This window comes from Mercenaria mercenaria, chromosome 2, assembly GCF_021730395.1.
Source record: "Mercenaria mercenaria strain notata chromosome 2, MADL_Memer_1, whole genome shotgun sequence".
Classification (NCBI taxonomy): domain Eukaryota; kingdom Metazoa; phylum Mollusca; class Bivalvia; order Venerida; family Veneridae; genus Mercenaria; species Mercenaria mercenaria.
Window position 1 is genome coordinate 14,881,211 of NC_069362.1, and position 27,633 is coordinate 14,908,843.

Genomic DNA, 27,633 nt, shown 5'->3' on the forward strand with positions numbered 1-27,633 from the left:
TATTGCATTGTTTCATAAACGGACTCAAACAAACCGACTTTACTATTATTTATTTAGCTGCGTTATATCATTCAAAAGACTTTCTTTTATATATATATTTCATCTTTTAGTTAAATAATATGGAGGACCGCTGCACGAGGCAATGAACTAACTTTATTACCATTTCTGTCTATCTGAATTGTTTCAGAAAAGCCACCAATACAGATGTCTCACGATGAGACCACATCAGTGTGACTAATTGCCATACTGTATGTAGATAAGAATATTGGAGGGTGATATCTGACAAAATGATTCCGTGTTTGATATCATTCATTGTTACATTTTACTTAAGACCATGTCATTAGGAACGCTTCAGGAATTATGTTGCAATTTAAAGGGCAATGACGTATTTTTTCTCATTGTACATATTGATTGAAGAATTAATACAAATACAAGCTCATCAGTAGTTGTCTATTACTGACGTGTGATGGTTGACTTAATAGCAGTTATCGATAGATTGTAAGAAAATACAACTCCTCTACTGATCGGAATCATATTCTTTATCCCATTTTATTAACATGTCTTTATCTTTATGAATGAGATAAACGGAAATCAATAGAAAACAAGAGAAGGCAGCTGTTTGTATATTTAGTGTCTGTGGAACACGTTTTATCAGTATGTAGAAATAATTCAATACAGGTTACTGAATATATTTTGGATTTCTACAACATGCCCCATGTGGTTCTGGGACGATCTGTGTATGAAAAGAATTGGAACCACTGCCTTACCCTTGCATGATCCTAAGAGGCGACCTATAGGGTCTTAACACTTGGTTTTGCAGTAACTCTGTGATTCCAGCTGGTATGCAAATTTTGATTCCATACCTCATGTTTTTATTTCGATGTAAATGTGGAACCAAAATTTGTAGTCCTGTTTGGCGCCATATAACCTATGCTGTGTTGGTGCGCCGTAATCCCAAATAAATAAATAATTTCTTCCAAGTGATGTGTAGGGTATACCTGATTAAATAGATTTGGAACCTTTGGCATTTAATGTGCACGGAATTCAGTGTACTTTTTGTCGTAACCCCATCTGAGTGACTTAGACCAAGTTGAGATAACCAAATTTTACGATAGTCGGAGATGATTCTTCGGCAGTAATATAAATTAAACCAAGAACTGATTCTATTTTATGCACCATGTTTGAGATCTTTTATAGCAGTATATAAAACTGTTTTTGCTTTGCTGGCTTTATACTTGAAAAAAAAACTACCTTAATAAGGATGGCGGACTTTAGGTACATATATATTTCATATATATTCGAAAAGCAGCACAAAAGTAAAACAGATTAAATTAAGCGAGACACTAAAAAATCAAGCATTGATGAATATCACCGTCAGCTGATTTAAGTCAACGCTTGTCCCACTTTACCTAGCAACACCACTAACCCTCTTTTCATGCAAACCGATGCCATGTATATTGTGAAGGATTATTTTAAGGAGAACCCCAGGGTGGACTGAGTAGCTTAGGAAAGGAAGCAGCCTGTCACCTTTCTAACCCCATTACAGCACATACAACACTTAGCCATAACTGTTCAGCAGTCAACTGACAACCATTATAATGGAAGGAGAAGAAGACTCACATGACCTACTGCTGCTCTGACTACTCTTGACATTAATTTTTCAAAACAGATAACAAAAACAAATAAAAACACGTTTAAGATACTTGTGCATAGTGTTATATTGTGTGGTATTGACCAATCGTATTTCTGTCATATTCTTTTATGTAATGTTAAAGATATGAAAAAAATAATCACGAGGTAATGCTTCGCAGTACATTCACACAAATAATGCAGTTTTTTAAGTATGTTGTTCTTATACTTTTAATGAACAATGTTTCTAAATATATTAGACCTTAAAGTCAGCCTAAATGTCTCTTATTTCGTTTTTAAGTACTACTACCAAAACGATTCATTACAAAATTAAGCTTATTATACACAAGTGTCCATCCGTTCATCGTAGCAGTTATTTCTTAGTGGCATCTTTTTGAGGAAAATACAAATGGGGAAACAAATACCATTAGATTTTGGGATTATGGAGTCTGTTAAATATTTGTGTGGTAGAATTCCGCAAAAGTAAAGCAAAGGGACGTAAGTGATGTTAAGGGTGTTGTACTTTCCATTACTTCTCATAAACAGAATATGTCGAACCGAGTATGTTGTTATTTTGTTTGGTTCCAGTTTATGATTGCGAAGGATCGTCTTACAGATGTTGTTAGCAATTCTTTCAGGAAGCAACCACCATGCCAGTAAATTAGATTTGTCTATAACTGTCTTTATCAGAGATAAATTAAATGCTTACAAAACATGTTTAATTGAGCACACAATTGAAAGCTATTTTCTAGAATTTAAATAGTTGAATTTACTTTGTGGCAACAATCTTGCTGCACATTGAAGCCCCATTGTCATTGTATCAAAGATTATTTGTAAAGAAAACAACCAGTACTTATTCTGTGTCATACAGATAGCTTTATACCTGTTATTATTACTATCCAGCAATTAACTGTTCAGTTTTGCTGAAGCCACTCATTGTTTTCAGTTTGTATGTTTACGACCATTCAGAAACCTGTTTCGAGGGTATAGCTTGTCAGTCTTTGTTAAATACTGACGAGCCTGTAAGAGTTCCTAATGACAATTTGAAGAGTATTGTAAACAAACTCTCTAGCAAGGCATTCTGTTATTTAAGTTACCATTTCTATTGGACTCAGATGTCTAACATACCTGTCTCATCATTATCTTAAAATCCATAAAAACTTCCCTGAGATTGTCCATTAGGTAAAAATTGATTTTTTTTTTAAAGTTTTTAGTACTTCCATTTTACAAATTAGTATCTGTCGGTAACAGGCTCTTTAGCCGATGTGATAGTTTTTATACGGTGCTACTTTAAAGTTTGTCGAATATAAAAATAACGTGGTTTTGAAGAGCGTTTCAAAGTGCCTTATTATTTAGGGAGGCAAAATAAATTATATCAAAACTTAGTTAAATTATCTGACTTTACATGTTTAAACCACTAATGATACGTAATATTCTAAAGATATCTACTATATTAAGTGAGGAGTCATAATAAAGCCGAAACAACGTTTTTATAATTACATAGTATGTTCTTTCTTTAAAAGATAAGTATGACTATTAAATAATTTCTCCCGGGAACATAAATGAACTATATTTGCTAAATATATCATGTGAATAATATTTTAAAGAATATGAAAGTTTATTTGCAAAGATCTAATTTCACAAAATAATAGTCTTGTACGAGAAATACGATCGAAGTTTTAAAGATATAGAGTTCAATATAGACTATCGCTTAATAGCAAACAAAATTGATACCGCAGCTTTATGTAGCCTTATAAAAAGACTTCGAAATGATAAAACGCCATGACTAGTTCATAAATACATTTTATTACAGCGAATATTTTGGCCAGTCCCGTAAAACTAATAAAGTCTTGTGGTTATCTATCTCAGTTTGATAGCGGACAGTTCGTTCATTATACTGCAAATTGCTTTCTCAGTTGAACCAAAAATGCATGCTCAAAGGACATTGATATTCAAACCAGGACTCGAAAACACTAACAAACGACACGACCTACTTCTTGTTACTTCGTGATTTTTTAGCAAAGTAATAAACACGAATAGCTGTGACTGGTTTTGTGACTGACTTTTTTTTCTCCTTTTTTGGCAGAAAGTCACGTTTTACCTTTGTGGCACTGTACGTGCGTTTAGTTTGTTTTTATGCCCCCGAAGGGAGGCATATAGTTTTTGAACCGTCTGTCTGTCGGTCTGTCAGTCTGTCGGTCTGTCCGCATTTTTCGTGTCCGGTCCATATCTTTGCCATCGATGGATGGATTTTCAAATAACTTGGCATGAATGTGTACCACAGTAAGACGACGTGTCGCGCGCAAGACCCAGGTCCGTAGCTCAAAGGTCAAGGTCACACTTAGACAATAAAGGTTATTGCATTGATTGGCGTGTCCGGTCCATATCTTTGTCATCGATGGATGGATTTTCAAATAACTTGGCATGAATGTGTACCACAGTAAGACGACGTGTCGCGCGCAAGACCCAGGTCCGTATCTCAAAGGTCAAGGTCACACTTAGACATTAAGGGATAGTGCATTGATGGGCGTGTCCGGTCCATATCTTTGTCATCGATGGATGGATTTTCAATTAACTTGGCATGAATGTGTACCACAGTAAGACGACGTGTCATGCGCAAGACCCAGGTCCGTAGCTCAAAGGTCAAGGTCACACTTAGATGTTAAAGGTCTTTTTTCATGATAGTGCATTGATGGGCGTGTCCGGTCCATATCTTTGTCATTCATGCATGGATTTTAAAATAACTACGCATAAATGTGTGACACAGTAAGACGACGTGTCGCGCGCAAGACCCAGCTCCGTAGGTCAAAGGTCCTAAACTCGAACATCGGCCATAACTATTGATTTAAAGTGCCATCGGGGGCATGTGTCATCCTATGGAGACAGCTCTTGTTTATTATTGATTCTTTCGTTCTGTAAAATGATTAGAATCAATCTGCACATGTTTTGTCTGTTTACAGGTTGTCAAGATGCTCATTATCGTCGTGCTCTTGTTTGCTTTCTGCTGGATGCCGTTCCAGTTGTACGGAATTATTTCAGAATTTCAGCCGGATATAAACGGGTAAGAACTGTTATGGTCAAATGGTCCAAAAACTGTCATAGTTTACGAAGTACTACGTAAATTATCCTTTCCAAAGCCTTTTAGAAGCTCTTTGTTGGAGGAAAATAAGATATTACAAAATAATCCAGGCCAGAAATTAGTGGTTTTGTTTACGTGAAAACTGACAAAAATGATTGAAATTTAAGAAGTTACAGGTTTTAATTTGCTAGAGTGTAATTTCGTTAGAGCACATTCAGGAGAGGCGTTTTGTTTCGCTAGAGCACATTTAGATGTTTTATGTACTACCATATTTACGTGTTTTTTTTTCGAAAGAGCACATTCAGGTGTTTTTATTTAGCTAGAGCACATGCAAGTGCTGTTTGTTCGCTATACTTCTTCAAATTATATTGTAACACAGCTATTGTAATAGCTGAAATGTAAATGGAATTTAAATGCAGTTCGTCAACCAACAAAATTTACATTTAAACTTTATATAAATATATCCCTATTAATCAATGCTTACATGGAATTGAATGGATTTAACTGCACCCATGTGAACAGTTACATAACACAAATTTTTTCATCATGTATTGAGACTGGATTCACATAGAGACAAGTCGACTAGAACAAAATATGCAACTTTTATCAATAAAGAATGTCGTCTTCTCGTCCATGGTTGCTATCTGTTTTAGTTTTTTATCGTATGGTAATGTTTTCTTGATCTCAAGTCTGCCAGTAAGCGAATAATCAAAATCAAGTATATTAGAACGGATGTCCTATAAAAGCAATAGTAGTGGTTTGACATCATGTAAAAGTAAACTATACATTATGACTTTTAATGACGATATGTATCCTAGAATCCTACTGGGTTCAAAAGCATATTGTTGTTGGTTTTGCATACGGTTGAACATTGGTGTCTTGTCTTATTTCTTACCAACCATTTATTAATATTTGATGATATTTGTACATATATTTTAAATAGACATAAACACCATTTATAATAGAAGACAAATGTAAGAATCGTCTTTTTACAGGCATGCTATTACGACAATAAAACGAACTCGTGTTTTTCATTTTCGAAGAGTTGTTGGTTTACACAAAATTACACAAGTAGTTTTACTAGTCTGGTATGGTTAAACTTGGCATGTTATTCATGCAAACATTTAATTTAAATGAATTGTACACTTTTATAATTGCAGATACAAATATATCAATGTTATCTGGTTTTGTTTCAACTGGCTGGCCATGAGTAATTCCTGCTACAACCCATTTATATACGGACTACTTAATGTAAGTTCAATGTTCACGTGTTCTTATCAAATGCTTACATGTAACACTTCCATAGCTATTTCTTCTAGGTCGATACTTGTACAGTTATTGCACGAAAGGCACTTAATATCACTTCATTGTTAGTCCTCTTTTGTTGGACCTGGTGGTTTATCCGCTGTAATATTTAGTCCACGCGGGATTGTGCGATTGCTTTAAAAGTACAAAATCTATCTGTCCTTCTGTCAGTCATAATTGTGAATTCTGTCTTAAATTGAAAGGTACAAGAGATTTTCCATGAAACCTGGGACATGGATAGAAAGCAATATGTCGAACATGCAGATCATTTTATTGTGTCCCTTTACCTGCTCATTCGTTCACCTGTCTGTCCATCCGTCAGTCACAGATAGATCCTATAATAAAAAATCTTTCTTCACGCTTTTATTATCCTCTCACTTTGCTAATTTTATTATCAGTAAAATATTTTAGACAATTTTTGCAATCTTTATAATGGAATGTTATTGATATCGATTGACTTATTCAAAATAACCACGAGTGGTGTCGATTATTAATAGCAAGCTCAGTAACAATTAGATTCAGAAATTTACGTAGGAGTTTCCCGTTAGAGCAACTTTTCGTTAAAAAACATTTGAGCCGCGCCATGAGAAAACCAACATAGTGCTTTGTGACCAGCATGGATCCAGACCAGCCTGCGCATCGGCGCAGTCTAGTCAGGATCCATGCTTTCGCTAATGGTTTTTCTAATTGCAATAGTCTTTGAAAGCGAACAACATGGATCTTGACCAGACTGCGCGGATGCGCAAGCTGGTATGGATCCATGCTGGTCGCAAACTCACTATGTTGGTTTTCTCATGGCGCGGCTCATTTATAGAAATTAAATAATTATGTAATTGCTTAGAACTTAAATTTGAAACGATTTATGATAAAAAGGCAATTTTAACTGTGAATATATTAAACAAAACATATAAAATTATTTGATTTCAGGAAAAATTCAAAAGAGAATATCGTCTCTTGTTGTCAAAATTGTACTGCGTGAGAAAATGTACAACTTCTGATACTTGGCTAGCAGGAAATGAGAACTCGGATGAACCTAATGAAACAAAAAGGATAACCCTCACATTTAGGTAGTATTCATGGTATAGTCATATAAATACGTTGGTTAAGTTAATTAGCTAATGTAACTTTAATTAACTATGAGGGAATTTTGAGTGAAACAGTTACCTTATTTCTACAGAAACCAGCCAAATTATACAAAAATGGTGAGTAATGTTGTGTGTACAATTTAAACTTAAATCAATACGTACATGTATATGTACATGGAAACAAAATGTATTTTGTATCCCTTTAAAATGTAGATGGGAATCACTTGTAGACGGTTTGTTTTATAACATTAAATACGTATTTAGCCTCAGTCTTTCCGGCATTATTCCTGATATACAAAAGCGAATGGGATGAAAAAAATCCTTTGTGCAGTTGCTTTTGTTGTGTTCAGGGTCTCATGTATATATAATTCAGGCCATATGGCGACCTTTCCAAGGTTTTGATGGTAGAGGAAGACTATTTCAGGGATGGGTGGGTAGCTTTCTAGAACCACGATAAGCAAGCTGGGTAGTTTCTTCAAATGATAAATAATGCTGCATCCAAACGAGATTTTTGAACCACATTGGTCGGGAAAAAGTATTTGCAAGCCAGTGATTTGAACCATTCTGCTCGGACCCCGCTATTATAGTAGTTGAAGAGACACAGAATCGTTTTATTTTATTTTAGTTTAAACGCCTTACTCTTTACTTCAAAAATAAAGTTTACCGGACTGATTTATTTTGCTAATTTATTATTTACAGAGCAGGACAAAGTTTTCGACAGGTTTCAGCAGGCAGTAAGATACGGAATGGAAATGGTAAAGGAAAATTAAAGTATACAGCTATACCTGCGAATTGTCATGGTCGCTGCGAAGATACTGATCAGACTTCGTGCTAAAATGTCGCCTGCTACTGCGTTGTGAATTAAATCACGTAATGTGTATTAAGAAAGATGTGTATAAGTCTGTGACGGATATATTTAAAAACGTAAGGGAGACATCCCCATTGACTCGACTCAGTCTGTTAATTGCGGGAAGAAGACGTGAGCATTTGAGATCGCGGAAATCACAGTTCGAACTGAAAACAAGGACTCGCGGAATCAGTGTATAATTTTTTTTTGTTATGCGTACTTTCTATTGACGGATGAACATAATCCTAGGAAAGGTAGATTGTAATGGAATACATGCATGCATTGCCATAAAGGTTATAATGGTTACAGAGTATATTTTATGATTTTATTGTCTCTCTGTGTTTACTTGACGGTGCAATTACAAGAGAATAAGAAAGACAGTGTGAATTCACCTTTGGCTGATGAAGCCAAATACTTAGTCTGAAATTATATAGACCGTATAGAGATATGCTATAGGTTATGTTTATGTTTCTCTGCCTTTAGATATTTATTCACGTGTATTATTCTTGGATTTTAATCATAAACTTACATGGTATTGGACTCAGTGTTGTGATTATCTCTGAACCGTTTAGGTTCATGGAGTCCTTATATAATGTTAAGTTTCAATAGAAATTACGTTATAGTCACATCTAATTGGCAAAATGGTTATTTGCGCGCTTAATTACACTTCATGTATGGACAGACTCAGTCAAGCCGTGTCAGATTGTTTGCCTTGTATGCTCCCACATGATATCCTAATTGGTTTTGACTAAATTGTAAATGGAGCATAAATTCCAAATATTTGCTTTGGCTTAAATTGTTACAACCCATAACAAATAGGAAAAAATAGAAACTCCACAGGTTGCAGGCTCAGTTTAATTGAGCCTATTCATGCTTTTTAATGATACCATGTCTTTGCCTTGTTGTGTAGTGATTTTTAATTATCATAATATCATAAAGTAAACTTGTATTTTGAGAGTATATCCATTGAGCACCTATAAACTTAATAACCATTGGAGCACTTTCATACCTCCGTGGAAATAACAATTAAAGTCCCTCATCCTTTGAAAAAGATTTATCCGAGCTTGAAATAAGGAATTTTATGAGTTCAGGATTAACTAAATATGTAGTGAAATTCCATGTAAACCTTGGACTCGCAAGGACAGTTGCATATTTCGTCAAGACGCGCTCAGACGGCGTATGTTGTTATTTTTTTTTGGCTGCGTTATTTGCTTCAAGGAATCTTGTTACATATTTTATTAACTAGCTGGCTTTTACAGCCCTTGACTAGAAATGTATATATGAGACTTGCAACGACTGTTTCTCAATATTTTAATGCGCAAAACTAAGATAAATTTGACGTAGAAATTGTTTTATCACGCATTTTCCGAGTCCACCGCACGTACGCGAAGATGCAAAAGCTCTGTTTTAGCAAGGGAAATAAATTATATGATAAATACTGTCTTCATACACCTTACATTTGATAGGATATATATAGTTCCAATATTCACCTTACTCTTACGTTATATAGGACCTCTATAGATCATATTCTACTATTTACATTATTCTCTGTCTTGCATTGCTAAATGTTAAGAACTTCGTGCATTAAAGTAAATTAGCACTTTGAATACATGTACCATTTCAAAATTTCTAGACGTTGACAGTATATATAATCCTGAAAAAATGGTTATTACAAGTAAAATTCTAGATTATTGAAATGATATTTATTTATTCCATGCTACAGTATTGCCAAAATATCATATTTTTTGCATTGCATCTGTTAATATAATCATTACGATTTAAAGCTAAATATTTATTTGTCTGTTTGCATAACATGCCTGTTTCAAACAAAGTTTTATGCTAAGAATTTTTTAACTTATAAGAGCTGAAATAAGACTTTTCTCGGAACACATTACAATTAGTCTGAACAGTCACAAATATGTTGTATATGTTATAAAATGGTGCTTCCGATGCAAAATAATCATGAAATTTGAAAAAAATTGAAAAATTTTGACTATATTTTACATAGATGCGCCTATTTCTGCAGCGATTTTTGGGATAAAAAGGCAATTTTTTTTTGTCTCCAGAACGTCAGAAAATGCACAAACTACATCCATCTGGGCCTTTTTTTATGACGGAATGAATGATATTTCAGAATCCAAGTAAAAAATAATGCAAACATGTGAAACCTTTACCAAAATTGTGAAGAGACAATATGGCCTAAATTTAGCCCAGTAAATTGGTAGGAGGTGGCTTCAATTAAATGCCTATATTTCTCTAAAAACATGAATTTTCACAATGAAACTTGGTCATATGTTTGGTATTACATTATTCTTGAAAATAGAGATGAAAATGTTATGAAATTTGCTAAAAAATATTTCATATAGACGTTTATTTCATATATTATCATTTGTATGTTTTCATTATATTTCATAAAAGCAATTATATGACAGATCTACCTTAATTTAGTTTGGTTCAGATTTCTCGAAAAGCCGAAGAGCAACACGAAACGACACAGAATGATGTTCGTGAAATACCTTACCCCTAAGTTCAAACATCGTCCTAAAAACGTTTAGTGATACGGAACCTAGGGCTCAGATGTTTTGACTTATTACATAATATAAATAAAATATTCAGCTTAAATCATACTGTCAGATAACATATGCACTGTTTAAGCTTACAATGGCAGCAAACACATCATGGCCAATACACATATCTAAATGTTTATGTTTTGACACATCAATGACAGGGTCAATTTTTTTTGGTGACGATTTGATATATAAAAGACAGTGTGTCTGATGGTATTCCGTTCCCCACCTCTGATTCGTTACGTGTGGAGAAACAGGTTTGTATTGGTACAGAAACACTTGTTTGGTAAACTGCCTGCCGTTAAATACCTAAAATACTGTTAAATAAAAAGCGTGCTTTACCTTAAACAAACAGCTTATTACCAATCACAATATGATTCCGGCTTGGTATATCTACAAGATTTTTGTTCAAAGACGAGGAAACAGATCAAAGCCTTCGAAAACAATGGAGGTTTTTTTACCTTGCTTTTTGTACGAGTAACTGAAAATGAAATGTAAAGCTGAGAACAAGCTATTGCTATCTATAAACCAAAAATACTGTCTAAATGAAAGCTGGTATACCAGTATATGTATTTTACCGGTTATGCTAAACGTTAGCATAATGAAAAGCTAACCTTGTACTAATATCAAATATTATAGATTATCTTTTGTAAAGCGATATCATTGATTTGTTTAATTATTTTTCACTTCTGGTTATTGTATCTAGTTAAAACAAAACTAATTGTTTCCCTTATCTCCTTTTTACTTCAATATTTTACAGTGCTTTATCATTCAAAAAAGAATTCCGTGCCAAAATATTAATAGTTTATTTCAAGTTGTGTAAAAAGTACATGCTTCTTTCATCATTATATAAAGACTATGTTATATTCATTTATATATGTGTATATATTATTGTCTCGTTATAAAACCCAAAATGCACCAGTACACTGAATTGTTCTTGTTATATTATTATTGATGTTGTTGCGACGGGTACTGTTTTTTTCTATAAAGGCAAACTATTAATATTTTATAGTATTAAAAAGTAAGCGCTACTGTCTTTCTTAAGGTTTCCTTTGACAATAAATACGTTTTGATATAAAGTAATTCAAAATAATGACATTAAATAAGAAGTAATTGATATTCGGCGAATTGTAAAAAAAGCAGTATAAGGACCTACACATTTTATTTAACCATATGACTGACATGAGGTAAGTCTACAAATATGAAAAGTTTCACAAAAATCTTCCAAGTGGAACTTTTTTATACGCGAAAATGTCACCAAAAGTGCGATTTTTCCAATAGAAGCACATTAGGGCCAATATTTTTGTGTCGGTCTAACAAAAACTCGAGCACACTACCGTATCTTTTCATTGGCAGAATTTCCTTCGGATACAATGATGATCTGAAAGTATGGTTTCATAAAGTTCTACTTTGTTGAATAGTATTTTTAAACATTAAGAATTACCTTAACTATTGTAATAGAGGTCGAAAAATTAATTCAATGGTCATAACTCATTGCAACTGTACATTGTCAAAAAATAAAGAGACCATTGCATAATTTTATGACATTGGCAAAGGAAACTTGGATTTTGGAAGTTAACCCGAGCTCGAGCAAAAGAAATCAAAAGTAACAAAAATAACTGAACCCAACGATATTTGTCAGATCGAACATGCACATACATAAACGTAAATCAAGTAATGCAGAAAATATAACTTGTTTTACAGGTTGAACACATGTGGGTAACAATGATATAATAACAAAATGCTTATTTAATGTATGTCACTTTGATAAACCAACAGTGATTTATTTTATGTCCCAATTGTTTTGGGGGAAACAATTTAGCATTGTTCTTGTCGTAAGTCCAAATTTGTGTCGTAAATATATCAAGTTGTGTGTGGCCAAGAATCATCACCTTGTTTTAGTCAAAAGTATTCATACAGCAGTAGGAGTTGGGAGCACCAGTGTCCTATGGACACATATCTTGTTTCAACCTATTAGCTAACTTGTTTGCCTAGGTACCCACTTATCGGTTTCGCGTTATTCTTAATTGGGAGACAAGGAAAATACGGGAACAGATGTATTGTATACATGTAGAGTCAGACAGAAAACTAAGATAAATTGACACACCATGACATCTGTTATACATTATTAAGCACAGACCGGAGACCAGTTTCAAAACTGCCGCTCTATTTTTAGATTCTATTCACAGTTTTGAAATAGACCAACACAAAGATGCATCCTGAGGCTGATCTTAAACCTCGAAATTCCAATACTCATTTTACCAACTTCATAGTAGAGATAATAATCAAGACAACTGATCAACGGAAAACAACCTATTATGATCGCGTATTGATTTATCTCATTTAATGAGCAAAATACACATTTGTAACACATGAAAATTAGCTAAAGTACTACTTTTATGAATTTTGCAGCTGCTGATTACAATATAACAGCTTTATGCTATTACGAAACAATAGCAAGTCAAGCTTAATTTTGTTATTGCGATTTTACCCAAAAGTTAATAACACAATAGTAGGTATTTCGTATGTGATAAAAAAAACTTCACGTGTGTAAATTCTTTCCGTTCTTTATTATTTTAAACAAGTTATGAAAAAGTGCTTAAATATTAGCTAAAGGACGCGATAGAAGTTGTTTTGGAAACCCATAGTTGTCTAATTACCTTCGGCAATTATTTTCCTTATATACTTATATATCTGTTAAAAAAGTGTACTTTGAAATAATTAAGATTGTGAACAGGTCTGCATACTTATCATCTATCTAAGTAATAAATCATCACAAGAATAACGTGTTCTAATATTACAAAGATACATTGTATGCATATTTTTGAAACATCTCAGTCATTATTTGTCTTGGTTGCGTTCTGCGCTCCCAAAGCCTTTTTGGCTAGATTGTATTTAATATATCAAATCTAAACGTTTGCCTTAAATGTCATAAATGTTATGTTCAAAAAACGAAAACATTTTATACTGTATTAACACCGTCTCGTTTAGAAATTTAGTTAATAAGTGAACAATTTTATAATGTTTTATCTTATTTTATAAGATATTACCAACATTTGAATAAAACATCATTCCAATTTTCAATAATAAAACATTACTAGTATTTACTAAAACCATTTAAACTTAACATGGTTTTGATATACGGCAATTTACCGTGTAAACTTTACGAGCAGCACCGCTTCTTTAACTGTCAAGGTTAAAAAGTATATTATGGTAGTTACACTGCTTGTTGGTGACAGGACGCACTGTCGAGGAAATCCGTATCAGGCGAGAGCTTGATATGGATTTTCGAGACAGTGTTTATCTCATAGCCTGTCACCAAAAAGCCGTGTAACGATTTTATCTTGCCGACTACCCTTTACTTCCATATTTTCTGAATTTTGACATTACCCGTAAACAAAATCCTTACCTAACATACTACTCTGAACTTCAATATTTGCAGAATAAATGGTAATCTACAATCGAAAGTGGTCATAACATAGCACAGGCTAAATACTATCAAACCGATGGTAAATGCTGTAATATATACATTTATAAATCAACAAAGCTACTTCAAAAGTGCAGACTGGAATCCTGCAATCATTCTTTGGTTTATGACATCATGTTTTGTTTATAGTTGATTAACACCAGCCATAAAATGCACAATGAACTGTGTTTTGATTGAATCACAAAACACAAAAGCTCATTTATACATGCTTCGAACCGATTTTGATCAGAAACACAAAAACCTTTTCTTTTCCATCATTTCAGCTCGAAAATCATCAAATTTCGCGATGTCAAAACTGTCTATAAACTTCGGCTTTTATTCAGTTTCCTGCTTAATCCATTATTTTACACGTAGACTTAATGATCCTACAATAAACTGCTGAGTAACAAATATGTTAATTACTTTGCTTCTCTTGATTTAAGTTAAAACGCGATTTTATGGCCGTGTCTCTCCATACAGAGTTATTGTTTCTTATGGCTAACATCACGAACCTAGTAAGAGAATGAAAACGTCAAGAAAACACTAAATGTGCTAGAATGTTTCAGACTTCTATCCTTTCTAGCAATTGATTTCTAGTGCAAAAGGATTGCCTGTTGCATCTGGGGACGGAAAGTAGGCCATAGATAGAGATATAAAAAATTTAATAGCAAATGAACAGGCATGTCAGAAAGGTATGTAAGAAAATATATAACGTCTTCCTTTTATTTGCTTAGTGCTGAAATACAAACAATCAGTTGATATCTCAATCCTGGCTTTTCTTCGAAGCTAAGGAGAAGAGTGTGAAACTTGGTCACTGGGACAAAAACATATATCTGCAAGCCAACTATCTAGTCTACAACTATCTAGTCTAGATAATAATGTCTTTTTATGTTTCTGTCAACAGAATATATGTTTATAATTACAGTTCTAGTAAACCATAAATTGAATCCAAAGTTGTAAAATTGTATCATTTGTTTCAATTTTATATTGAATCCCTTTTTGAATAAAACTGTATTTTCATCAATAAAGGTTGATATTTATTCTCTGTAATATTGTATGTGTTATATTGTAGAGGTTGTAATTTGAATGAAATACAACCCACACAAATGCAATACAGATATTACAGGATTTAAATCAACAGAAATGTTTATTAACAAAAGCAATATCTTACAGTTGGAACATACAGCCTGTTGATAATATGTTGATAATATTCACCAATCAAAGCAAAAAAAAAAAATATATGTACCTGAGGAGATGGAGAAATGTTATACAGTTCAAAACCAAGTGCGCAATATTTTGTCTTAGATACGTTCTATGCTTCTAAACGTTTCATTAACAATCACAACAGAAGTCTAATAGCGCCGTATGGAGGCAGTAAAACATCTACTGTTTTAGGTACTGATATTATATTTCCTGGTCATTTGAGTCAATGTCCAATAGTTCCGCTTAAAGGTGATAAATCAGATTTTGGTCAACTATTGGATTTGTTCAAACTTAACCAATTGATTATTAAAGCTTACTTGGGTTCACCAAGCTTTTAATTCCCATCAGTTTCTCTGCAATTTTTTGTTTGTTCTAAATTGATTTCCTATTCTGGTTGCCCAACCAAAATAGTGTTATCTTAGCATAAATATATTAAATAAAGATGTTTTGATTAAGGAACAATATTGATATAAGCACTTTTTTCTATTGTATTAAAGCGACATTCCAACATATCGTTCGACAAAAAAAATATTTTTTTTTAGATATCTTGAAATAAATGCTATATATTTCTTAAGAAGCTTTTAAACTTAATTACTGACAAACTTTATGTTACGGAAACACATGAGAATTTGCTGTTTTTCCTACTTTTTACGATGAAAATCGAAAAGCGCTTGTCACGTTTTTACTGCAGGTAAACTGTCTCGATTATAAATATCTATATTTAGAAGTCATTATTCACTACTTCAGCTATAGCACTATTGTTTACGACGACGGGAAAATGTCTGTCCGGGGTGCGATTCCCGACGCGGTCATCTTTTTTTCTTGATTTGGAATTTTTGAAATATTTTAGAAACAAAAGTTCATATTCTAATGTTCATATTATGACCAATTTTCAATTTGAAAGAAATATTATTTTTTATCCAGATCTGGAGGTCAGTGCCTTTAATGTTGTCAAATTGTATACAGATGTTCCGAAAGACACATTAATTAAACCAAATGATTAAAGTTTTCACAGATTGTTCATAAACAAAGACATTTGCGAAAAACTTTAGATTTTTGTCCAAAGTTTTAGACTGAAGAAATTGTTGGGGAATTTCTAACAATATAACAATCGTTTTCAGACCAGAAGTTGTAAATGTAAGCCATGTCCATTCCTAGTTGAAACAGTAAAAATAAGAGGGTCATGATGACCGTGGATCGCTCACCTGAGTAATTTAAGCTGTATGTTTCAAAGGTTAAACTGATGCTAAAATATTAAGAAAGTATGTCAGTAGGTCACACTTATGGTTACTGAAAGTCAGTTTTAAGATCGGTAGGCAAAACTATACATGTCATCCAAATTTCAAGACTGTATCTTAAACAAGAGGGTCATGATGACCCTGGATCGCTCACCTGAGTAATATGAGCTACATGTTTCAAATGTCAAACTGATGATAAAATATTAAGAAAGTCCGTAGGTCACATTCACGGTCAATGAAATTCAGTTTTACGATTTGTGTGCAAAACCGTGTATGTCATCAAAAATTCAAGGCTGTATCTTAAAAAACAAGAAAGTAGGTCAGCAGGTCGAGGTCACAGTCAAGTGACATCATATTACTTGGGGTCATCAGGTAATTATAATTGAACAGTCTTGGAAATGGGATCAGATGACTTTTAATTGTTTTTCCTAAATAACTCACATAATAACTAAGTGACCCCAGAGTGGGGCCTCTTTTAATCCCAGGGCCATAATTTGAACAATTTTGGTAGAGGACTACTAGACAATGCACCATACCAAATATCAAAAGCCTAGGTCGTATGGTTTCAGACAAGAAGATTTTAAACCTTTTTCCTATATAAGTCTATATAAAACTTGGGACCCCCAAGGCAGGGACTCTTTTCACCCAAGGGGTATAATTTGAATAATTTTAGTTGAGGACCATAAGACAATGCTACAAACCAAATATCAAAGGTTTAAGTGTTGTTTCAGACAAGAAGATTTTTAATCCTTTTTTCCTATATAAGTCTATGTAAAACTTGGGCCCCCCGGGGCGGGGCCATATTTGACCCTAGGGGGATAATTTGAATAATCTTGGTTGAGGACCACTAGATGATGCTACATACCACATATCAAAGCCCTAGGCCATGTGGTTTTGTACAAGAAGATTTTCAAAGTTTTCCGTATATAAGTCTATATAAACCATGTGACCCCCGGGGTGGAGCCTTATTAGACCCTAGGGGGATAATTTGAACAATTATGGTAGAGGACCACTAGATGATGCTACATACCAGATATCAAAGCCCTAGGCCCTGTGGTTTTGGACAAGAAGATTTTTAAAGTTTTTCCTTTCGGTTGCCATGGCAACCAGAGTTCTGCAAGAAAAAAAAAACAATTTTGAAAGGGGGCCACCCAAGGATCATTCCTGTGAAGTTTGGTGTAATTCTGCCCAGTGGTTTTCAAGAAGAAGATTATTTTTAGAAATTGTTGACGGACGACGGACTACGCACGATGGACATCAAGCGGTCACAATAGCTCACCTTGTCATTTCGTGACAGGTGAGCTAAAAACAAGGAAGTAGGTCTGTAGGTCACATTCATTGTCACTGAAATTCAGTTTTAAGATCAGTCTGCAAAACTGTACATGTCATCCAAATTTCAAGACTGAAAGGAGGTCAGTAGGTCACATTCATGGGCACTGAAAGTCAGTTTTAAGATCGGTGTGCTAAACTGTACATGTCATCCAAATTTCAAGGCTGTATCTTAAAAAATAAGAAAGTAGGTCAGTAGGTCACATTCAAGGTCACTGAAAGTTAGTTTTAAGATCGGTGTGCAAAACTGTCTTTGTCATCCAAATTTCAAAGCTGTATCTTAAAAAAACAAGAAAGTAGGTCAGTAGGTCAAGTGACCCTTAATTACTTGGGGTCATCGGGTAATTATAATTAAACAATCTAGGAAATATAATCAGATAATTTTTTAAGTATTTTTTTCCTATATAACTCATATACAAGTGACCCCCGGGGCGGGGCCTCTTCACCCAAGGGGCATAATTTCAACAATCTTGTTAGAGAACCATTAGGCATTGCAACAAACCAAATATCAAAAGTCTAGGCCTTGCCGTTTCAGGCAAAAAGATTTTTAAAGTTTTATCCTACTATATAATTCTATGTAAAACTTGGGAACCCCTTGGTGGGGCCTCTTTTCACCTCAGGGGCATAATTTGAATAATCTTGGTAAAGGACCACTAGGCAATGCAACATACCAAATATCAACAGCCTAGACCTTGGAGTTTCAGAACAAAAAAGTTTTTTTCCTATATAAGTTTATGTAAAACTTGGTACCCCCAGGGCGAGACCTCTTTTCACCCCAGGGACATAATTTGAACAAACTTAGTAGAGGACCACAAGGCAATGCAACATACCAAATATCAAAGGCCTAGCTGTTGTGGTTTCAGAAGAGATTTTTAAAGTTTTTTCCTATATAAGTCTATGTAAACTTTGGGACACCGGGTTGTGGCCTCTTTGCACCCCAGGGTTTTGATCTGAACAATTTTGCTAGAGGACCATAAGGCAATGCTACATACCAAATATCAAAGGCCTAGGTCATGTGGTTTCACACAAGAAGATTTTAAAGTTTTTTTTTTCTATATATCTATATAAAATTGGGACCCCCGCCCCGTGGGGTGCGGAACCTCTTTACACCCCAGGGTAATAATTTGAACGATCTTGGTAGAGAACCACCAGGCAATGCTACATTCCAAATAACAAAGGCCTATGTCTTGTGGTTTAAGTCAAGAAGATTTTTAAAACATTTTCCTATATATGTCTATGTAAAACTTGAGACCCCCGGGGCGGGGCCTCTTTTCACCCCAGAGGCATAATTCGAACAATCTTGGTAGAGGACCACTAGATGATGTGACTTACCTAATATCAAAGCCCTATGCCCTGTGGTTTTTGACAAGAAGATTTTCAAAGTTTTTTTCCTATTTATGTCAATATAAACTATGTGACCCCCAGAGCGGGGCTATATTTGACCCTAGGGGTACAATTTGAACAATCTTGGTAGAGGACCACTAGATGATGTTACATACCAAATATCAAAGCCCTAGGCCCAGTAGACCACATTCCATGTATACCAATTGAAAAATACAGCCTCTCTTGCATACACAAGCTAAATGTTGACAGACAGACAAGACGACAGACGACGAACATCGAGTGATCACAATAACTCACCTGAACGCAGGTGAGCTAAAAAGTTAACAGAATGTACAACTATTCAAAATTTACAATTATAGCCTTATAAGCAAGAGCTGTCGGAGGACAGCAACGCTCGACTATTGAACAGCCTTGTCAATTGAATGAATACAAAAGTTGAAAAAGGGGCATAATTTTGTAAAATGCAAAGTAGAGGTATTGAACCTCTGTACTGCATGTCATATCATGACAGTGAACAAGTGTGTAAAGTTTCAATCCTTTCCAATTTGTGGATACTGAGATACCAGCTTACATACAAAAACTTAACAAAAAACTGCTAAGTCAAAGGGGCATAATTTTGTAAAAATGCCAAGTAGAGTTATGGGACCTTCACAGTGCATGTTAGATCATGACAGTGAACAAGTGTGTGAAGTTTCAATCCATTCCAATTAGTGGATACTGAGATATCCGATTACATACAAAAATTTAACCAAAAACTGCTAAGTCGAAAAAGGGGCATAATTTTGAAAAAAAAGAGAGTAGAGTTATGGGACTTGCTTAGTGCATGTCAGATCATGATAGTGAAAAAGTATGTGAAGTTTCAATCCATTCCCATTAGTAAGTACTGAGATACCAGCTTACATACAAAACCTTAACCAAAAATTTATAAGTCGAAAAAGGGGCATAATTTTGTAAAAAAGCAAAATAGAGTTATGGAACCTGTGCAATGTAGATCAGTTCATCACAGTGAAAAAGTGTGTGAAGTTTCAATCCATTCCCACAAGTGGTTACTGAGTTACCAGCTTACATACAAAACCTTAACCAAAAATTTCTAAGTCGAAAAAGGGGCATAATTTTGTAAAAAAGCAAAATAGAGTTATGGAACCTGTGCAATGTAAGTCAGTTTGTCACAGTGAATAAGTGTGTGAAGTTTCAATCCATTCCCGCAAGTGGTTCCTGAGATACCAGCTTACATACAAAACCTTAACCAAAATCGGGACGCGGACGCCGACGCATGGGCACTATTCTATGAATAGTCGAGCTAAAAATCAAAACAATACTTGGCAAATTCATACATATGTTTATCCAATGGAACACTGGTAACTTTATATTATTTTAGAAGAGGACAACCCAACGTAAATATTGTAAACTTTTCAATATAACATAAAAATTATTAACACAGAGCTCTGTTAATGCAACACAGAACTGTCTCCTTGGCGACAGGACTATCTCCTTCACGACAATGCAAATATATGTTAATGAAGGTGATTTCTTGACGAAACGGCCAAATTCACCTAAATCAGCTTGCTGGTAAACATCACCATGACCACAAATTATGAATAAATTAGCAAACTTTAAGGTCTCTGTAAAGTTAAATCATATCTACATCGCCTACCATTCCCTGATTTTTGATATTCGATACAATGCTTGTAAAAATGCGAAATATATGACACTCACCTTTGTTGATGTTCTTTTATCGCGACGTGCACCAGCTCGGAAGTTGAAGTTACGACAGAGCGATTTACCGTATACCTCTGAAAGAGGTAGTGTGTGTGTGTTTCGGATTTAACGTCTTTTTCAGTCATATCTCTGTTGTGTACCAGGCGCGGTGTTGACGGACGACGGCCGACGATGGACGTCGGAGAATCACTGACCACAAAAGCTCACCCTTGAGCACTTCGTGCTCAGGTGAGCTAATGAAATAAACTACCTTTTTTGTCTCTCGGGCGTCAGAATAGCCGGTTATTCAATGTGGTTATATTATAGCAATTTCATGACAATATTTTATATGGCTTTTTACCATATATGAAAGTTTGATGAAGATTCATCAAGCAGTTTATGAGAGGCATTTACATGTTTGTTCTAGTGGCCCCTAAAAGGGGGACCGACTGTCCCTATTTGTACAAATTTGGAAGAGGACCTTATACGAAGATCCGCCAAACGGTTCAAGAGTAGAAGTCTTAAAATAATTTCCTTTTTCAGTTCTAGTGAAAAATACAAGGGGCCAAGTGCCCCCAGTAGAATAAATTAAGGGAGGACCTTACAATGATGCTACAGATCAAATTTTACGAAGATCCATTAAGTGGTTCATGAGAAACATTTATACCTTTAGTTCTAGTGGCCCCTAAAAAGGGCCGCACATTTGAACAAACTCGGGACAGGACCTTATAATGATGCTACTGACCAAGTTTGATGAAGATCCATCAAGCGCTTCATGAGAAGATGTTTTTAAAAATTATTTCTATTTTTAGCTCTGGTGGCCCCTAAAAAGGGCCAAGGTAAATCATTTGAATAAACTTGATAGAGAGCCATGCCAGGATGCTACTGACCAAGTTTTGTGTAATTCTGACCAGTAGTTTCAGAGATGTTTAAGTGAAACAGTGAACGACGGACGCCGGACCAACCACCTATATTAATAGCTCACGTGAGCTAAAATAAGTGTGTGTCCTTAATATACCATTGTAGAAGCTAGAAATTTTCACCTAAGCATTTTTTATGATTAAAAAATATGAAAAAGGGTTGTTGTGTTTTGATATTACTTCAAATGCTTACGTCAACTAACTGAGCATTTCGTCACATTAAATTGTTATAACTTTTTAGCATAACAATTCTAAACAAAATTATTATGACAGTTTTAAAATGTCTATTCCATTTTTTCACTTTATCCGATAGAAGCAGCGACTGTTGATAGAATACTTAAGATATAACATAGATCTACTATGAAATATTCACAGAATTATTACATTTTAAAATATTATTTCTAGTATTTGTTTGTCAAATATTATGATCTTTAACGTAAATAACTGTTGTTGATAACCCTATTAGAAACAAATACGCTTGCATTTAAAATATGTTCAAGATTTGTTGCATGAATGGATGGATAACTTTCTAGAACGATTTCTAATGCAGCTACCACAAGCGTTTGACAGAAGTTTTCGTTGTGTGCTGTCAGTCTCTCACTTTGTCCTCTTTATCCCCTGTTCGACATTGACTGCCACCACAATTAGCCATCTTGATGCAACGATGATAAAAGAGACCCAATACGCCCGCTTTCATAGCTTTGAGTATTGTAGAATCACTCCTTGGATATGCTGCTTGCTTTTTAATTTTGTCTTTCGGCAGTTCCTGTGATATGCAGGCTCTATAACTTGAGATCACCGTTCTGTTTTGTTTTGTGTTTAACGCCGTTTTTCAACAGTATTTCAGTCATGTAACGGCGGGCAGTTAACCTAACCAGTGTTCCTGGATTCTGTACCAGTACAGACCCGTTCTCCGCAAGTAACTGCCAACTTCTCCACATGAATTATCAGAGGTGGAGGACGAATGATTTCAGACACAATGTCTTCTGTCAAATCGTCACGGAGAACATACGCCCCGCCCGGGGATCGAACCCGCGATCTGTAGACCAACGCTCTCCCTACTGAGCTAAGCGGGCGGGCTAGATCACCTTTCTAAATTCCAGTTTGTTTAGTTCTGCCCATAGTTTTTTCGTTTAGGGCAAACCCATTTTAACCGGGTACCATACGCCGCCTTTCATGGAATTATATTATGGTTTATCATTGAAGGTTCCATGTGCACCGCCGTATGAATACATCTGCGGATGTCTAAGTTTTGTACTTGTAGTATGTGTAAATGTCACTCAACACGACGAAAACAAAATTTTGTAGGCTCGGTTTAACTGAGCCTATTTTGTGCTTCAAGTACAAAAAAACAAGAGCTGTCACTAATGGTGACAAATGCCCCCGCTGCACCTTGACCTTTGACCTGGTGACCCCAAAGTCAGTAGTGGTGGTGTACTCAATTAGTACTATCAGCATGTGAAGTTTGAAGGCCCTGAATGAAGTGGTTTTCATGTAAACTGCCTTCATACAAAAAGTTAACGTTGGCCCCTGTGACCTTGACCTTTGACCTGGTGACCCCAGTCAGTAGTGAGTGAGTTGGGTTTTACGGCGAATCGACACAAAATGGTCATATATCGCCGAGAAGAAGTCATATTGCAAACGCCAACTGTAAAGCCTAAACATTGATGTAAAAATGTAAAGCATACCTAAAAACATCCATGTAAAAATGTAAAGAACACTATGAATAATGTAAAACATATCTAAAAGCATCCATGTAAAAATGTAAAGCATATCTAAAAACAGTAATGTAAAAATGTATGTACGTGTGTGTTAAAATATCAGCTGCAAACATAATAATATTGCAAGATGTAAATAAAAATAAGAAGTGTTAGATCTTTTGATATATTCCTATCTGTTTTAAAAACGATAAAATATTTCCAACTGAAACGTTGTCAAAATTCTCTCAAGATTGAACGTCATAATATGTACTGCGTTGTGTAGCAAAGTCCACACAGTCGATTAAAATGTGTTTAATAGTCAGCGGTGTTTGACATGGTACACATTCGGGTTGATCTTCTTTATTCAAAAGGTAAGAGTGAGTCAAAACGGGTATGACCTATTCGACAGCGAGAAAGAACAACTTCCTCCCTGCGAACAGATCTGTTCCCTTGGTGCCATTCCCTAGAGTAGGTTTGATATCATGAAGTTTATTGAATGAAGCACGGTTCCATGACGACTGCCATTTAGATAAAATGTATTTGTTTATATTGGGCTTAAAATCGGTATGTGGTAATTTCAAATTAGATTGTGATAATAAAAGGGATTTCTTTGCTGCAATATCAGCATCCTCGTTTCCATGAATACCAACATGACTAGGAATCCAACAAAATATGATAAACTTTTTTAAAGATAGTTCATGAAGCCTGAGAAGAATATTTTGAATGAAAGGATTTTCCATATTTCGGTTATGAATTGACTGTAAAACAGATAGCGAGTCGAAAAAGATAATAAATTTTTCTGCACTATTTTTTGATATAAAATTTAGAGCTAAATCAATAGCTTTGGCCTCGGCTGAAAATATTGTTGCATTATTTGGCAAACGTAATTTTGATTGATGAAGGACCCAGTCAGTAGGGTTGGTGTACTCATAAAGTACTATCAGCATGTAAAGTTTGAAGGTCCTGGGTGAAGTGGTTCGCAAGAAAAGTGCCTTCATGCAAAAAATTAACGTTGGCCCCTGTGACCTTGACTTTTGACCTGGTGACCCCAAAGTCTATAGGGGTGGTGAACTCAATAAGTACTATCAGCATGTGAAGTTTGAAGGTCCTGGGTGAGGTGGTTCGCGAGTAAAAGGCCTTCATGCAAAAAGTTAACGTTGTGACTAACGAACTAACTAAAGGATGGACAGTTGAAAACTAATATGCCTCCCTTCAGGGGCATAAAAAAATTAGACATCCGCAGATGTGTTCATACGGCGTTGCACATGGAACCTTCAATGATACACTAACATGTAAAGAAAAACAAAGACAAGTAAAAGAACAAGGGAATGCCAAGCACCAAAAACGCAGCCTCCACAAAACGAAACCCACAGCACGTAGACGTGCACATACCACACACACACAAAGCCAACACACGAGGACAAAACGACGCGCTCAGCATTATGAGGATAGTGCTAGGACTGGTCAGCCCGGTGTCAGTATAATCTGACTGGGTGGGGTATCATGTCACGTGTCTACGGCGTGATATTCCAGTGAGGCAGCACTATAAAGTTGGGCATTGTGCTCACACACACACACACACACACACACACACACACACACACACAAACAAAGGAACACAGTGGGGCACCGCCTTGGAACGGTCAGTGGCACCCCCACCATGTTCCAAAGACACGGGACTGTGTAAATAAAAGTAATCCCCTCCAGGTGAATCTCTAACGCACGTAATGGAAACAAAAAGACAGGGCATGTAAAACACAAAAATGCTCGTGTATAAATACCGGTATATAAAATGCAAACCTTAAGAACCAAAAACGTATGTACTCAATGCCTTTTCAGAAGACAGAGCAACAAGAGAAACACCCTTAAGGGCCCGACGAAACAGGCCAGAAGACAGATATCAAAACAGTTCAGTCCTGGTAGGATTTAAAAACTGCTCATCATAGAGTCCTCCCACTCTTCCGTCATACACAAAGAGGGAAACGTAGTGTCCAACTATAAACGGGTTGAACACTAAACATGCAGTATGTCTCAAAACAGTTGGGTCGTAACCTCTTTTAATAACCAGAAGACAGATATCAAAACAGTTCAGTCCTGGTAGGATTTAAAAACTGCTTATCATAGGTCTCCCCCTCTTCCGTCAGACACAAAGAGGGAAGCGTAGTGTCCAACTGTAAACGGGTTGAACTCTAAACATGCAGTATGTCTCAAAACAGTTGGGTCGTAACCTCTTTTAATAACCATTTATGATGGCCAGAGTTTAAACGCGGTAATTGGCGTTCAGTTGTACGCATATGTTTCAACGATAAATTATCGATATATAAGGGAAAATCTGTCCCTGGTTACAAACATTTCGTAATACTGATTTTTATGCTAAAAGGTTTAACAGATAAAATAGAACCTTGTGGAACGCCCTGGTTTTGCTTAAAAGAGTCAGAAAAGGTAGTATTTTAAAGTTGCGATCAGATAAAAATTGTGATATAAATGTTGGAAGACAGCCTTTTAAACCTAAGCCGTCAAGGTCATTCATAATATATTTCCATGAAGTTTGATAAGCATTTTCTAAATTGAAAAAAGCGGCCTCCGTGGCCAAGTGGTTACGGTCGCTGACTTCAAATCACTTGCCCCTCATCGATGTGGGTTCGAGCCTCACTCGGGGCGTTGAATTCTTCATGTGAGGGAGCCAATCAGCTGGCTTACGGAAGGTCGGTGGAAAGTCGCCATATGACCTATCATGTGTCGGTGCGACGTTAAATAATAAAAAAAAAATCGAAAAAGACACACTAGATGCTCTTTTTTAGCTCACCAGAGCCAAACGCTGAGGGTGAGCTATTCTGATCAGTCACTGTCCGGCGTCCGTCGTCCGTAAATATTTACTTCGAACGACATCACCTCATAAACCGCTAGGCCAATTTCATCCAAACTTCACAGGAATGTTCCTTGGGTGAAGCTCTACAAAAGTTGTTCAAAGAATTGAATTCAATGCAGAACTCTGGTTGCCATGGCAACAGAAAGGAAAAACTTTAAAGATCTTCTTCTCAAAATAAACAAGAAGGCCTACAGCTTAGATATTTCACATGTAGCATTGCCTAGTGGACCTCTATAAAATTCATTCAAATCATGACCCCGGGGTCAAATTAAACCCGCCCCATGGGGTTACTTGATTGTACATAGAAAAATCTTCAAAATTTTCTAAAAATAAACGAGAAGGCCTAGAGCTTAGATATTTGACATGTAACATTGCCTAGTGGACCTCTACAGAATGTGTTCAAATCATGACCCCCGGGCGGGGTCATTTGATTTTACGAAGGAAAATCTTCAAACATTTTCTAAAAATAAACCAGAAGGCCTAAAGCTTAGATATTTGACATGTAGCATTGCCTAGTGGACCTCTACAAAATTTGTTCAAATCATGACCCCGTCCCAGGGGTCACTTGATTTTACATAGGAAAATCTTCAATTTTTTTTAAAAATAAACCAGAAGGCCTAGATCTTAGATATTTGACATGTAGCATTGCCTAGTAGACTTCTACAAAATTTTTTCAAATCATGACCCCCGGGGTCAAATTGACCCCGCCCCATGGGGTTACTTGATTGTACATAGAAAAATCTTCAAAATTTTCTAAAAATAAACCAGAAGGCCTAGAGCTTAGATATTTGACATGTAGCATTGCCAATGGACATCTACAATTTTTTTTTTCAAATCTTGACCCCCAGGGTCAAATTGACCCAGGCCCTGGGGTTACTTGATTGTACATAGGGAAATCTTCATAAATTTGCTAAAAAATAAACCAGAACAAGTTACATTGCCTAGTAGACTTCTACAAACTTTGTTCAAATCTTGACCCCTGGGGTAAAATTGGCCCCGCCCCAGGGGTTACTTGATTGTACATTGGAAAATCTTCAAAAAAAATCTGAAAATCATCAGTTTGACATTTGAAACATGTAGCTCATATTACTCAGGTGAGCGATCCAAGGTCATCATGACCCTCTTGTTTAACAAATGCATCACGAACAAAAATTTCCAGCCGAACAAGATGATCGGTTGAGCTGCTCTGCTTGCGAAAACCACTTTGAAAGGCCGTGACATTCAAGAAACCAAACTAGTCTAGAATTAATCGATTGACTCATTCGTTTCTTCTGAACAATGAAGATCAACCTGAATGTGTACCTTGTCAAACACCACTTTCTATTAAACATATTTTAATCAACTGTGTTGACTT

At 35.5% G+C, this 27,633-nt stretch overlaps 1 protein-coding gene across 1 annotated transcript in view; it reads left to right on the forward strand.

Moving 5' to 3' along the window:
- The window catches only part of LOC123563257 (substance-P receptor-like), a 32,195-nt gene extending 21,319 nt beyond the window's left edge, over positions 1–10,876 (forward strand). The window contains exons 4-7 of the mRNA XM_045355953.2: positions 4,590–4,690; positions 5,869–5,959; positions 6,941–7,080; positions 7,798–10,876. Of these exons, the coding sequence (XP_045211888.1) occupies positions 4,590–4,690; positions 5,869–5,959; positions 6,941–7,080; positions 7,798–7,933 (468 nt within the window). The 3' untranslated portion in view covers positions 7,934–10,876. The remainder of the gene's footprint in view (positions 1–4,589; positions 4,691–5,868; positions 5,960–6,940; positions 7,081–7,797) is intronic.
- Positions 10,877–27,633: the final 16,757 nt, after the last annotated feature.